Below are 13,145 nucleotides of genomic sequence, written 5' to 3'. Positions count from 1 at the left end.
AAATATGGGAAAAAATGCCTCTGTTTTTCACTGTTTAATCTGCTTTTTTGATACAATATTGTGCAACAAAGGAGAGCTGGAGGCAAACCTTGCAACAGAGAAGCGTTTTGTGCAACATTTGCTGAATTTTCATACTTGCTATCCATGTGCCAATCTTTTTTAGAGAGAGCCTGGAGGTGCTTTCCACATTAACTGGTTTAGCAGAAAGGTGAGAGGTGTGTTTGTAGTTGCACAACATGTTCTGTCAATGTCTGCACGGCTGTCATAGCACCGATTTTTCTGCGATGGAAACGAGCCGAAGAAGGAGGAGTTCCTCGCCCCACCCCCCAACATGGCCTCCACTCCTCTCGGTGATGTAGGGGGAAAGAAGAGAAAGGAGGGAAATTAAATGCGGAGGGGTGCAGGCCGGAGGGAAGAGGAGAGGTAAGACCAAGTGTGGGAGCAAGGCTGAGAGGAGGATGAAGAGAGTGGAGAAGAGGCGTCGACAGAGGGGCTTCATGAGCGTCTGAGTCAGAATGTGGGTTAAACTGCAGGGAAGAAACAGCACAGAATGGGAGAGATGGTGTAGGAGGAGAGGCCGGATGGAGGGACGCTTGATTTATAGCGTACAGACAGGAGGAGATTGCTGTGTTGGGAGTATCGCCTGCCACTCACCTGAGTTCTGCACCTCGTTTAAGTAACTGTCCTCAGCCACCACCTGCAGACAGGAAGACATGCAGCGAGTTAGACAGAAGACCATGCTGTCAGAATCAAGGCAATTATGCAAGGCAAAAAACAAAAACAAATGTGAGGTTAATGAATCAAACGCAGACTAACAACAAAGACAGACTGTCGGGGTTCGAGGGTTATGTTATGTTATGTTATGTTTTCTGTTGCTTTAATGAGCAGATTATCATAGAAACCGGGCCCCTGAACATGAAGACAATATTGAGGCTCCAATATTCGTGACAATTGCAAATCATGTAAATGTTTGTCCTCTCTTGTCCTCTCCTGTCTGCTTACAGGCTAGATTTCGGTAACTAAAGGGTTAAGATGAAAAGAAACCAACGTCGACAGTTCACTTCCTACACCGACCGGTTCTTGCAGCTCTGTGACAACATTCCAGTACCTGCACCTTCGCTCCTGACAGAAACCAGTGATTATTCTTACATCCACGAGCTCATTTGACGTGTTGAAGAGCAAATGAGCAGAGCTGTCGGTGTTCTGGTGAGGACATTGTGTAACTGCATCCGAATGTAGATGAAACATGCACACGCTTAAAAGATGACTTCAACTCGCTCCTAACCAGCACAGTAAAAATGTCATTGACCTTTTCTATTCCGGTATTCGGCTCCAGCCTCGGCAAAAGGTGTTTTCTACTCACCCTTGAATGTGTAATACTCTCAGGTCACAGCCAGAAGAGAAGGCGGTAAACTGAGGAGTATTTTCACAATTGACTTGCATTTGTGAATGAGTTCATTCATTAACAGCAGGGAGCAGCAGTCAAAGTAAAAACATATAACAGGGACAAGCCACTCAGGTGTGAGAGCGTACAGTGTGAACACACACACACACACACACACACACTAACACTAATATTACTAGACAGGATCAAATAACTGACAGTAGAGCGTCGGTTTAATTTTTTTTTAAATCAGGTCACACCACTACAAAGCAGTGGGGCACCTTGCAGAAGCGGAGAGGACACACACACACACACACACACACACACACACACACACACACACACTCCGCTGCCGCTGTGAGAGCAGAGAAATACGACGCATTTCACCTTCACACAGGTGCTCTTCAGACAACCCCCCCACACACACACACTCACACATGTATGAAACACACTTTGCAGTGTGTCTCCCCACTCGGCTTAATGATATTACAGCGGGAACAGGTGACCTGTGGTAGCGAACACGGGTGCTGATATCTCCGTTATTATCCATCACACGGCTCGATTACAGCGGTAATCAGTTATGACTCCCACAGCTGCGCCCATGCTCGGCCATGCAAATACACACACACACACACACGGACACACACTGGAGCAGGGCCTGTAGAGGTGGACGGGGCGACATGAAGAAGCAAGAGTCCATTTCTGCTCTGAAGGAGAATGGATGTCTGCAGAATATAAAAGTGATGCTTACAGTCCAACCTTTTAGTGCTAAAAGATAAAAAGATTGTTGACTGACTGGTTGTTTCTGGTCAGCTCTCATGTTTGTCTTCAGTTCATTTTCCTCTTTTATGATTTGGGCACCACAGCTATAGATTTAACCTGAAAGGGCCCCAAACCTGTGTGAAGTGCTTTACGTTGAGGTTTCATATCCTCCATCAAGTTAGCTTCACAACCTATAGAAACACTTTTTCTTCACATTTTGCAACTTGGTAGATTTGTAACTTAACAAAATGTTCTTATTATGCTGATATAGAAGTATACAATGTCATTTCTAGACAGGGTTAAAGACAAATGTATACAGCAGGTGCTCCATGATGGTGGGCTGGCTTTTGTACAAGAGTGTCCTCCCAAGATGAAGGGCAGCATCAGTCCAATGACAAAGCCCTGTCGTGTCACTATGTGGTGTCACTGTGACGCTGTGGGTCGGGACAGGTAGCACAGTGGCGCTAGCATAGTGAGGAGCATCAGAGAGACTCACGTGCACTAAAAGCACGGCCGACAGTTGACAAAGCACAGAGAAGCTTAATGACACACAGCGAGGGAGAGCGAGTTCCTCCTCTGCTCTGGACATTGCTGCACGATATTATTACATAAATAGCTGCAATATTTAAGCTCTGGATGGCATATGGGACTTCTTTAACAAAGTGCTTATTTGAACACAACCCAACATCCTTTTCTAAATGTAACCAAACCTTATTTGTGCCTAATCCTAATCCAAAACTAAACCATCGTGTTTTTAGATTAACAGCGATTCATATTCGTTAGTATTTCTACCCATTTATTTAGATGTTTTCCTCGCACATGTGCGTGGCATGCGGGGCCCTGAGTGGGACCCCAGGACACACGATAGATCCGGCCATGAGGGAACCTTCATCTTACTACAACTAACATGGAGCTAACTTCAGACTTTTGATCTATGAATATAAATATAGTCATAGGAAGTGATTCAGAGTAAAGCCGAGTTTCCAGATTTCAGGACGGCTGGTTATTGGTGGATTTCCACGGTTTGGTTTCCTTTCCGTCTACTTGTGAACATCGTCAATGTTTTGTTGCAATGTTATGTATCCTCTTTCTGCATTCAGACTTCTCCTGATGAAAAGATGTGTCTAATGAAGTTGAAATGAAAAAGCTGAAACTCGTCTGCAGTGTGCTATTTGTGCTACATGCACGGCTGCTCAGTGTAAGGGGGTTTAATTAAATCCTGCACATCCTCCACTAATGACTCCTCTACAGCTCGTATGCTGCACATTACCTCAGCACACACTTATCATAGAACAACTTGAGGGAAAATAAAATAAATTAACTTGATTATTAATGGTTTCTTTAGCATTAATTTGTTTTTCTGCGACTGGAAAACGAAATAAGGACTTTAAAACAATTTGGTCCTATATAAACGACTGAACCTGACCGGCTGTGACTCTGGGTGCTCTGACCCACATCTGACAACACCTGCTTCATTAGTTTTCGGGTCCAACATGTCTGAGCAGACGGATCTGCTGTGACAAGCTCCAGCGGCCCAGTGCAGGGTTCATTCCCGCCACAGAGGAGCCGCCGACGGGTTCCTCTCATGATACCCCGCCGAGGGGGCTGAGGGAGGAGGAGGAGGAGGAGGAGGAGGAGGAGGGAGGGCTTGTGATTGAGACCATGCATGGCTGCGTGTGCGCGCGCGTGCGTGTGAGCCCTCTTAATTGTACAATGCGCTTTGACTGCGCCATTAATTGGCTAAAAGACGGATTAGAGGTGTTTGCTGCTCTTTTAACGCCGCGACCTGCACCTGCTTTGTTGGAAATGCACCCCGACATCAATCACTGGTGGTTTTTATTGTGGAGCACGAACACACACACACACACACACACACACACACACACACACACACACACACACACACACACACACACACACACACACACACACACGTCTGTTCTCAAATATTTGGTTGCGTTTCCCCTCAATTGTGGTGTAGGCTTATCAATCCTATTTATCTAATTATGGACCTAAATTAGGTGTGATGCCAAATGCAGCTCAGGTCATCAAAGCGTGACTGTCACGGGACATTGGTCAAGAAAAAAAGAAAGAAGAAAAAAATCAGGCCACATTGCAAAATCAACCCCATTATCATCATCATCATTATCAACATAACATCATCATCAGACAGGAGTACGTACCTCCGCCAACAACGGCAGCCAGAGGCAGGCGGTTCCGATCAAGCACAACATTTCCCGGCTGGTTAGAGCCATCCTTCCCGCGCGCTGTGTCCGTGTCAGAGGCAGAAAAGCCTCCGCTGCGCGCCCATCTCTCTGTGCCCAGACCTGTGCGCGAGGTGAACCGTTATCCTGCTGCTGGGAGAATGAAACGTGGTGTGTGATGATGGTGTACGTGGGAGGTTTTACGCACAGAGGACAGGGTGCGGCACTATAAACGCTTCACACACACAGAGAGAGAGAGAGAGAGAGAGAGAGAGAGAGAGAGAGAGAGAGAGAGAGAGAGAGAGAGACACACACACACACACACACACACACACACACACACACACCGATCCAATCCTGGTTGAAATAGTGTTGAGCTTCGCAAAAACCTGATGCCACTAGCATCTCCCTCCTTCCCTCCCTCTCTTTATCTCTCACAAACACACTTTCTTTCTACATCCGTCAGCTGGCTAATTAATCATTGATGGATTAGATTGAGTTTGCTGCAGGTTAATCACTTATAGATTTGGGCTATGCGGACAATTCTGCAGATGATGAATGTCACTAAATAAATATACTGCTCACAGTCAAACGGAGACATTGATGTATGAAAACTAATGAACATTATTTCTTCTTCTCAGTAATCCAGTCTGTGTTTGGGCTTTTGGACAAACGTAAACATCCTCTGGCTTCACATGTCCCACGTGCTGATGATAAACAAGCTTTCCAAGATATAAGATGTTGCATCTCTTCTCTTAGAAAATATACAACTAGTATTTAGCTTGTGCAGAAATCAGCACCACTGGTAGCAGATTTAAGAAATAATAATGAACTCATATAAATGTATGTCACTATTATTAGTAATTCAATTATGATTCATAAACACATACATTAGTATAAAATAATGATGGTACTTACGCCATAAGACACCATAAGTTTGACCAACAGAATATAACATCATTTTGGAAAACTTGATATTAATCAATTAAATCTTGATATCCGGGTTGCTAAAGAGTTCTTCTCATTGTGTACAGGGACCTTTTATTTCATACACACACAAATAAAATCATCAAGTTCTTTATAAAGGAAATATTTATTTGACTAACACAACTAAACTAAAATAAACAGAAAATGAATACATAAACAATACAATAAAATAAATGAAAGGAATGAATGAATAATATAATGAACCGTACAATGAATAATGATGAACTACAAATAAATGAAAAGGACTACAGGTTAACCAGGTAATCAGTGAGAGTTTGAGAAACACCAGGGAAGATGGATGATGAATCACACTCCGCCTCGGTTGGTCTGAGAGATGTGGATTATATCACAATTGCATCCAGAACAGTTGGTTATCCATAACCTTAATACACTCTGATGTTTGAAATATGTATTTAGATATGTCAAATTCAGAGAATAGAATAGCAAGCAAAGGTCCCTTTACGTTGTTTATCACAATTGGATGCTTCACTGTGTCCTCAGGAATGTGAATGATTGCACAAACCACAAAGGTGGTCACATGGTCGGGTTGACCCCAAAGTCCTATCTGGAGGTTTGAGCAGGCCCATATGAGTCCAACCTGCTATGGGTCGTGAGACCAGTTCAGATTGGGTCGTAGACATTTCAGTTTTTAAATCTCTCGGTGGACGTCGGCTACAACTGAGATAATTAAGCACAAAAATAAATAAAACCATATGCGGGGCTAAAAATGTACGTGACGCACAAAGTTTCCCACCTGGACTTGAATCTGCCAACACTTAAGACTTAATTGTGACCTGCAAAACAATAGCTTTGTCCATCTGCTGCATATTTTAATACAAAGTCATGAAGTGAAAAACATGGAGGAACAAGTTCAGAAACACTTGGAAGACACAGGTGCTTAAATTATGAAAATGACGTGAATTATTTGCTTCGATCTTCAAAGTCACCAGATCTGTACCCAACTCGACATCAATGGGAGGCTTCGGAGTGTTGGACAGCCCTCTCCACCATCACCATCATCATCATCATCATCATCATCATCATCAAAAACACCAGATGGGGAGATTTTGATCGGATGATGTTTTTCGCTCCAGTAGAGTTCAAAGAAACATAAGCAATTGTTTTTTCCTTTACTTTGTCACCTATCTGTAAATATTCTGTCACACTAATACGTAACAGGTCCAAACTGTTTATCAGGGATAAGTTGTCTGTGTCCGTTACAACTAGTAAAACGACTCATGTCCTCTTATTTTTCTTGTAGCTGCGTCTCCTGTTTGTAAAAGTGATCAACATAATCTGCTTTGGGAGGAAACATCCAAAACAGGAACAGGCTGTGAAATAAAATCAGCACTGCAAAGATTTTGGCTGAGGGTGACAAAAGCTCTTCCAAAAAAAACCCCACACACACATTTTGATTATGGCTGTTGACAAAATTGCCTCAGTGCTTTGCTTCGAAATGGCGCATTTGAAGCAAATCCAAGGAGAAGCATTTCAGATCAGCACAGATAAAAAAAAAAACAGAGCCGGCCGCCAGGATGCTTTGTCTTCACTCAGCAGTTGGACTGCGACTGCTGGAGAGAAGTGGTCAGCTCAGCTTTTTTTCCTGTGTGTGTGTGTGTGTGTGTGTGTGTGTGTGTGTGTGTGTGTGTGTGTGTGTGTGTGTGTGTGTCAAACGCAATCCCACCAAGGTGCAGAGTTAAGCAAAAATCACAGAGATTTATTTCCTTGAACATTTAGTGTATTAAATGCGATAAAATTGTGTGATATCCCGCTCACTGTCATAGAAGACAAAGTAAAAGGGACAAATCCTTATATTTCAGTACCAATCATGTTTCATGGAATTACTTTTTGTGTTGTATTTGTTGAAAATGTTATAACATCCGGACAACAATCAATAAATCAAATGCTCTGGAAAAGAAAAAGGTATCTGGACTGTCATAAGCCCGTCCAGTCATGTCATCCTGAAGTCTTCATCAAGCTGCGAGTGCTAACAACAGCCATCTTCGTCGTTTACGTTCTCAATGAGACCTTTGGAGGAGGGGCCTGAAGCGACGTGCTGTCAGTGTTGATGACATGGCGACTTTCTTGCTAGATTTCGGGCCTTTTCAAGCTAATGCTCCTCGTTACTTTCATTGGAAAAGTGTCAGAAAACACTGGACTTGGCTTTTTGGTTGGATCCTTTAAAAAAATCTATGTTACTCTTATAGTTCCTCAATATAATAGACCCCAGCTTTAATTAGAATACAGCCCCTTAGGGCTCAAACCACCTCCAAGGATAGGCATTGGGGCCGAGGGTCTCGGCTCTTTGCAGATGAGGTCATAAAGATGATCATAAACCAAAGTATTGAACAAAAGAATAAGCATCAGTTATTATAGGATACATCCTTGAGGAAACGAGAATATATGTACCACATCTCATGGAATCAATCCAATGGTTGTTGAGCCGGAAGCAACATGGTGGAGCTTTCCATATAGAATATCTCTAAAAAATGACTTTTCATAAAATACTTGCAGATTAATACTCTTGTCGACTGACAACTTGATTAATCATTTCACCTCTTAATGTGATTGCTTTTGTGGAACTGGAGTTAGGCATCTTGTCTCACACACACTCTCACACCATCCATCATCCGGCCTGTCTGCTGTCTCAGCACTGGGTTTTGATGCAACATTGGCCACATCTCTTCTCATACACACACACACACACACACACACACACACACACACACAGAGAAAACATCGGAGCAGGAGGCCGTTGTCAGTCACTCTTTTTCCACCTTTCATCCTCTCAAGCTGACTTTCCTCTTGGATGCTGGTTAACAGGCGTGTTTTTGGGGTCAGGGTCGTGCTCGATGCTCCGTGTCTCAGAGGAATGAGATGTCCCCGTTTCATAAAGTGTGAGCGCCAAACGAGGCACCAGTGTAATTTTCTATCCATGTGCCCATGTGATCCCCTGAAGCTGTGCGAGAGAGATTAGTTAAATTCATCTATACTTCACAGAGTTTTGTTTTACCCACGGGCCCCCGGGTGGGAGATTACTTGGGAAATTAAACTCTTTTTTTTTTTTTTTAAGTTTCAAAGTTTCCCTTGCCATCGAGGCCTTTGATGTCGGTGTTCAGTAATAACAGTGTGCTATCTTTAACCTGAATCCAATTTCTGTTATCATCATCTTTCTCTCTGCTTATGTCTCTCTTTTTCTAACTTCCTCTTTATTGCATCCAGTGTGTAAACACCATGGACCAGAGCAGTAATAAAGCAACGCCATGCACATATATAACAGTAGATGTCTGCTTCTGCCAGTTCTTTGTCTGTTCCCCACACATGCCCATATGTGATCCTGGATGAGAGTTGGCATCACGCTGATTTTTTTTTTTGTACAAACGCCCGGTTGTCACGGTAACGCGGCGGCTCCTCTCTCAATGTGTGTGTATCTCCCCATCCTTGACTGTTTGTATAGCGTGCACGTCCAGAACAAAAGGGGCGATGGGTGAAAGAGGGAAAAAAACATTTAAAAATAAAAAACATGAAAGAAGAGGACGAAAATCACAACAAATTAAAATCACTGCCTGTCACGATGGATTTCTGGAAAATGGTAAGAGCTTTGAAGATTAACTTAAAACAGGCACGCACACACACACACACACACAGCCTGAGGTTTTGTTATATGTACAGTGTGTGTGTGTGTGTGTGTGTGTGTGTGTGTGTGTGTGTGTGTGTGTGTGTGTGTGTGTGTGTGTGTGTGTGTGTGTGTGTGTGTGTGTGTCGAAGTTATACCCAGAAGCACTTCCTGCAAATCCCATTACACCCGTGCACAGCTCGGCTGAGGCAGTTGGTATGGAAACAGATCAGTAAAGCTCCAAATCTGTCTTTTAACGAATCATTACGTCGCTGCTGCCCGTTAATATCAGCGCCTGGGTTGGTGGGCTCAGTGGTAATCATCTTGCTCCCCGCCTCCCCTGTAATGTTTCCATTCCCTCCTTTTACATGCAGATGCTTTAAGAGGCCTTTGCTGCCACAGAGAAACACTTGATTGGATTCCTGCTTTTGCATCTGAGCCACGCCTCTCGTGATGAAATAACAGAAGGGCTACAGGAGCCCACGGGGGCCATTCTGTCGTTTTTGCATTTCACACCCCATGAAATCAAAAATGAAAACGACAATACAGCATCAATAAAAGCAAAAGGGCCACGGGTGTAGGTGTACATGGAGGGGGGTGAGGGGGGGACACACAGAGTGTTGATTCTGCAAAGGAAGAAGAAAAAAGATCACAGCTATTTTATCACTCTGAGAAGCAGAGTCCCCGCGGAGAGCTCTCTGCTTTCTGCTCTGCCTGTTCTCTCATCTCGCTGACAGCCGCAAAACAGAGGCACAGAAATCAGGAGGATGGCGGAGGAAGACAGGGGACACGCTGAGGGTGGAGAGCTCATGTGCGATGAGAGGGACCTGAAAGGAAAAGCTTACTGATGTTACAGCCGCTCATCCCCAACCTGGCTGGATAACGTGGCCCCGGGGCTCGTGTTATAGATGTGGCTGCAAACACTTACGCAATCTGTTGGTGGAGATCAGCATCCTAGGTAGTGACACCGTGTAATAGGACTTTTATTCATGGAGGGTAATACACATTTACATATTTAATAACGAACAGAAGACTCTCAAAAAATAAGAGATGAAAACTGAAAGATTTAAGTTTTGAGTTAAACGCTGATAAAACTGAACCCTTGATTTCTCATGGATTTAACGGGGAAAAGAAAGTGAGGGAGGAATCAGAATCAGAAACCATTCATTGCCAAGTATGTTTACACATACAAGGAATTTGTCCTGGCTGGAGGTGCAGAACATTTAACATTTAACAATCAACATTTAACAATCAACATTTAACGATAAACATAAAACAGAGTGCAATAAAAACTGAGCATGAATATTTACAATTGGGTCTACAGTATATAAAAAGTAAACAGAATGAAGTGATTATGTGAAAGTGACAAGTGTAAAGTAAAGTGGCAAGTATATTTAAATATGAAGTGTGGAGGGATGTGCAGGGGAGTGAACGGTAGGAAATAGTCCTGGGGGTGACAGAGTCAGAGTCAGCCAGTGAGGGACCCGGGCCCTGTTGATGAGCCCGACTGCTGACGGGAAAAAAACAGTTTGTGTGGCGGGAGGTCTTGGTCCTGATGGACCGCAGCCTCCTGCCAGAGGGAAGGGACTCCAACAAGTTATGTCCAGGGTGAGAGGGGTCGGCTACAATCTTTCTTGCTCGCTTCAGAGTCCTGTAGGGACGGCAGATTGCAGCCAATCACCTTATCAGCAGAGCAGATGATGCGCCCTTGTCCTTGGCAGTGGCTGCAGCGTGCCAGACGGTGATTGAGAAGCAGAGGATGGACTCAACGATGGTTGTGTAGAAGCGCACCATCCTTGTCTTTGGAAGGTTGAATTTCTTCAGCTGCCTCAGGAAGAACATCCTCTCATGAGCCTTCTTTGTGATGGAGCTGATGTTCAGCTCCCACTTGAGGTCCTGGGTTAGGGTGAGACCGCAACAGGCCACCAGGTGGTCAGTCTCCCACCTGTAGGCGGACTCGTCCCCACCAGAGGTGAGTCCGATGAGGGAGGTGTCATCTGCAAACTTCAGGAGCTTGGCGGACTGGTGACTGGAGGTGCAGCTGTTGGTGTACAGGGAGAAGAGCAGCGGGGAAAGAACGCAGCCTTGGGGGGAACCGGTGCTGATGGACCGAGAGGCTGAGACGTGTTTCCCCAGCCTCACGTGCTGCTTCCTGTCAGACAGGAAGTCTGTGATCCAAGACAGAGAGGGTGAAGAGGTTGATGCTGTACTCATCCTCATACTCATCGTCCTTCATCGTGAGCTGGCAGGATGTTTCTCAGACAAAGGATCCACCATGGAGAATGTAATCATTTTTCTGTGGTCTGATCCGGGGTACAGTAAACACTTCCTTTTTTTATCAATTTGTTAATTTATTTTGTGATGAAATTAATGATTTAGTGTCAACCGCTTCTTTATATGAATCAAAGGCAGACTTTTATGTTGGGAATGTTGAGCTGAACAGGGAATTCAGATCTAATTATGAGGCTACACTGCCCCCTACTGGTGGAAATACACATCATCATAATGCAGTTCACATTACACTTAGCTGACGCTTTCATCCAAAGCGACTTACATTTTGCTCTATACACCGTAGACAATTCAATTCAATTCAGTTTATTTTATATAGCCCAACATCACAAATACAAGTTTGCCTCGGAGGGCTTTACAATCTGTACACATGACATCCCTGTCCCGGGACCTCACATCGGATCAGGAAAAACTCCCCCAATAGAGATAGTAAAAACCCTTTCACAGGGAAAAAAGGGGAAGAAACCTGAGGGAGAGCAACAGAGGAGGATGGACAGAAGCAATAGATGTCATGTGCACAGAATGAATAACGTAACAGAGTTACATGAATATGACAGAAAGTATTCATATAATGAGTAGTAGGCATGGTCCATGATCCAGATAGCCAAGATCCATTAAACAACAGGGAGCACTTAGGGGTTAAGTGTCTTGCTCAAGGACACAGTGACGTAGACTAGCAGAGCCAGGGCTCGAACCACCAATCCTCTGATTTAAAGACGGGTATGCTAACCACTGAGCCACAGTTGCCATAAGATTGATTGATTGAACGTAAACGGTCACTCCAGCCATCAGATACACAAATGTGTAAAGTAGAAAAAACAATATGAGTTATTATTTAATTTTTTACAAAACGATTCATAGTTTGACAAATACTATTTAAATTTTTGAATCTGCAGTGTAATAAACATTACTTTCCAATCTCAAAAGTATATAACTCCTGGAATCTGGGAAATACTTTTGCTATATGTCTAAATATATATTCTCGTCCTTGGCTGAAACAAAGATTGAGAACCTCCTCTGTAAATGTGTACATAACAATCAGTCCAGGTGTGTTTTCATCACAGCAGCGCCCTCTTGTGGTCACCCGGACTCAGTGCGCTGCGGTTTCCACCGGACGAACCTCAAGAGGAGCAGGTGTGGTGAACTGACGGTCAAACCATGCGTCAAACTCAAGAGACACGCAGGTCTAAACCGGAAACCACGCCAACTACTCTTCAAAATAAGAGCACAAACTAAAAGCACAAACTACTACTAATAAACAAGACGTCGCTGAACTGCCAAAATACAAACTGTTGGATGATATGTCGAGACACACTATCATAGTTTGATTCGTGATATATTTTTGTCTAAAGATACACAAGGTTTACAGTTCAAAAAGTAGGCTGCAATTAACTTAAGCTTCCTGCTGCAGAGGATTAGCCACATCATTCAGCTCTACCGGGTTCAAACTGAATTGTAAGAATGATAAATGAGAGCAGGAACAAATGCATTTAATGTAGTGCATTAGTCGAGAGTTATATTAATTTATATATTAGTTTAAACACACACACACACACACACACACACACACACACACACACACACACACACACACACACACATTGATATGCCACCAACAGGTGGGGTGTTTGGCTCCAATGACCCCCTCGCCTCTGTCAGTCTCTGGCAAACGGCAGCGTTTGCTTCTTTTATTTTGAAAACTCCAAACCGGAAACGTGTTCGCAACGCAGCAGAGCCGTCAGCATCAGCGAGCTGTCCGTCCGTCCGTCCGTCTGCAGATGAACGCACACCGGTGCCGGTTGCATGCGTGCAGACAGCGGCAGGAAGGACGCGGGCAGAGCCGCTCGTCATGTTCGAGAAGCGGATTCATCCTCAGAGAGAGTGACTGATCTGAACCGCCAAG

At 44.0% G+C, this 13,145-nt stretch overlaps 1 protein-coding gene across 1 annotated transcript in view; it reads right to left on the bottom strand.

Moving 5' to 3' along the window:
• LOC306753439 (neurotrypsin-like) overlaps nt 1-4,419 on the bottom strand; it is a gene marked incomplete at its 3' end in the record, with an annotated part of 36,689 nt that extends 32,270 nt beyond the window's left edge. Inside the window, exons 1-2 of the mRNA XM_079237305.1 lie at nt 4,330-4,419; nt 655-697 (exon numbers count right to left, since the gene is read on the bottom strand). Of these exons, the coding sequence (XP_079093431.1) occupies nt 655-697; nt 4,330-4,401 (115 nt within the window). The 5' untranslated portion in view covers nt 4,402-4,419. The remainder of the gene's footprint in view (nt 1-654; nt 698-4,329) is intronic.
• Between the last annotated feature and the right edge of the window lie 8,726 nt (nt 4,420-13,145).

This window comes from Taurulus bubalis (assembly GCF_910589615.1).
Source record: "Taurulus bubalis genome assembly, chromosome: 2".
Classification (NCBI taxonomy): Eukaryota; Metazoa; Chordata; class Actinopteri; order Perciformes; family Cottidae; genus Taurulus; species Taurulus bubalis.
Note: the sequence above shows the minus strand (reverse complement) of the source record. Positions and strands in the feature narration are given on the sequence as shown.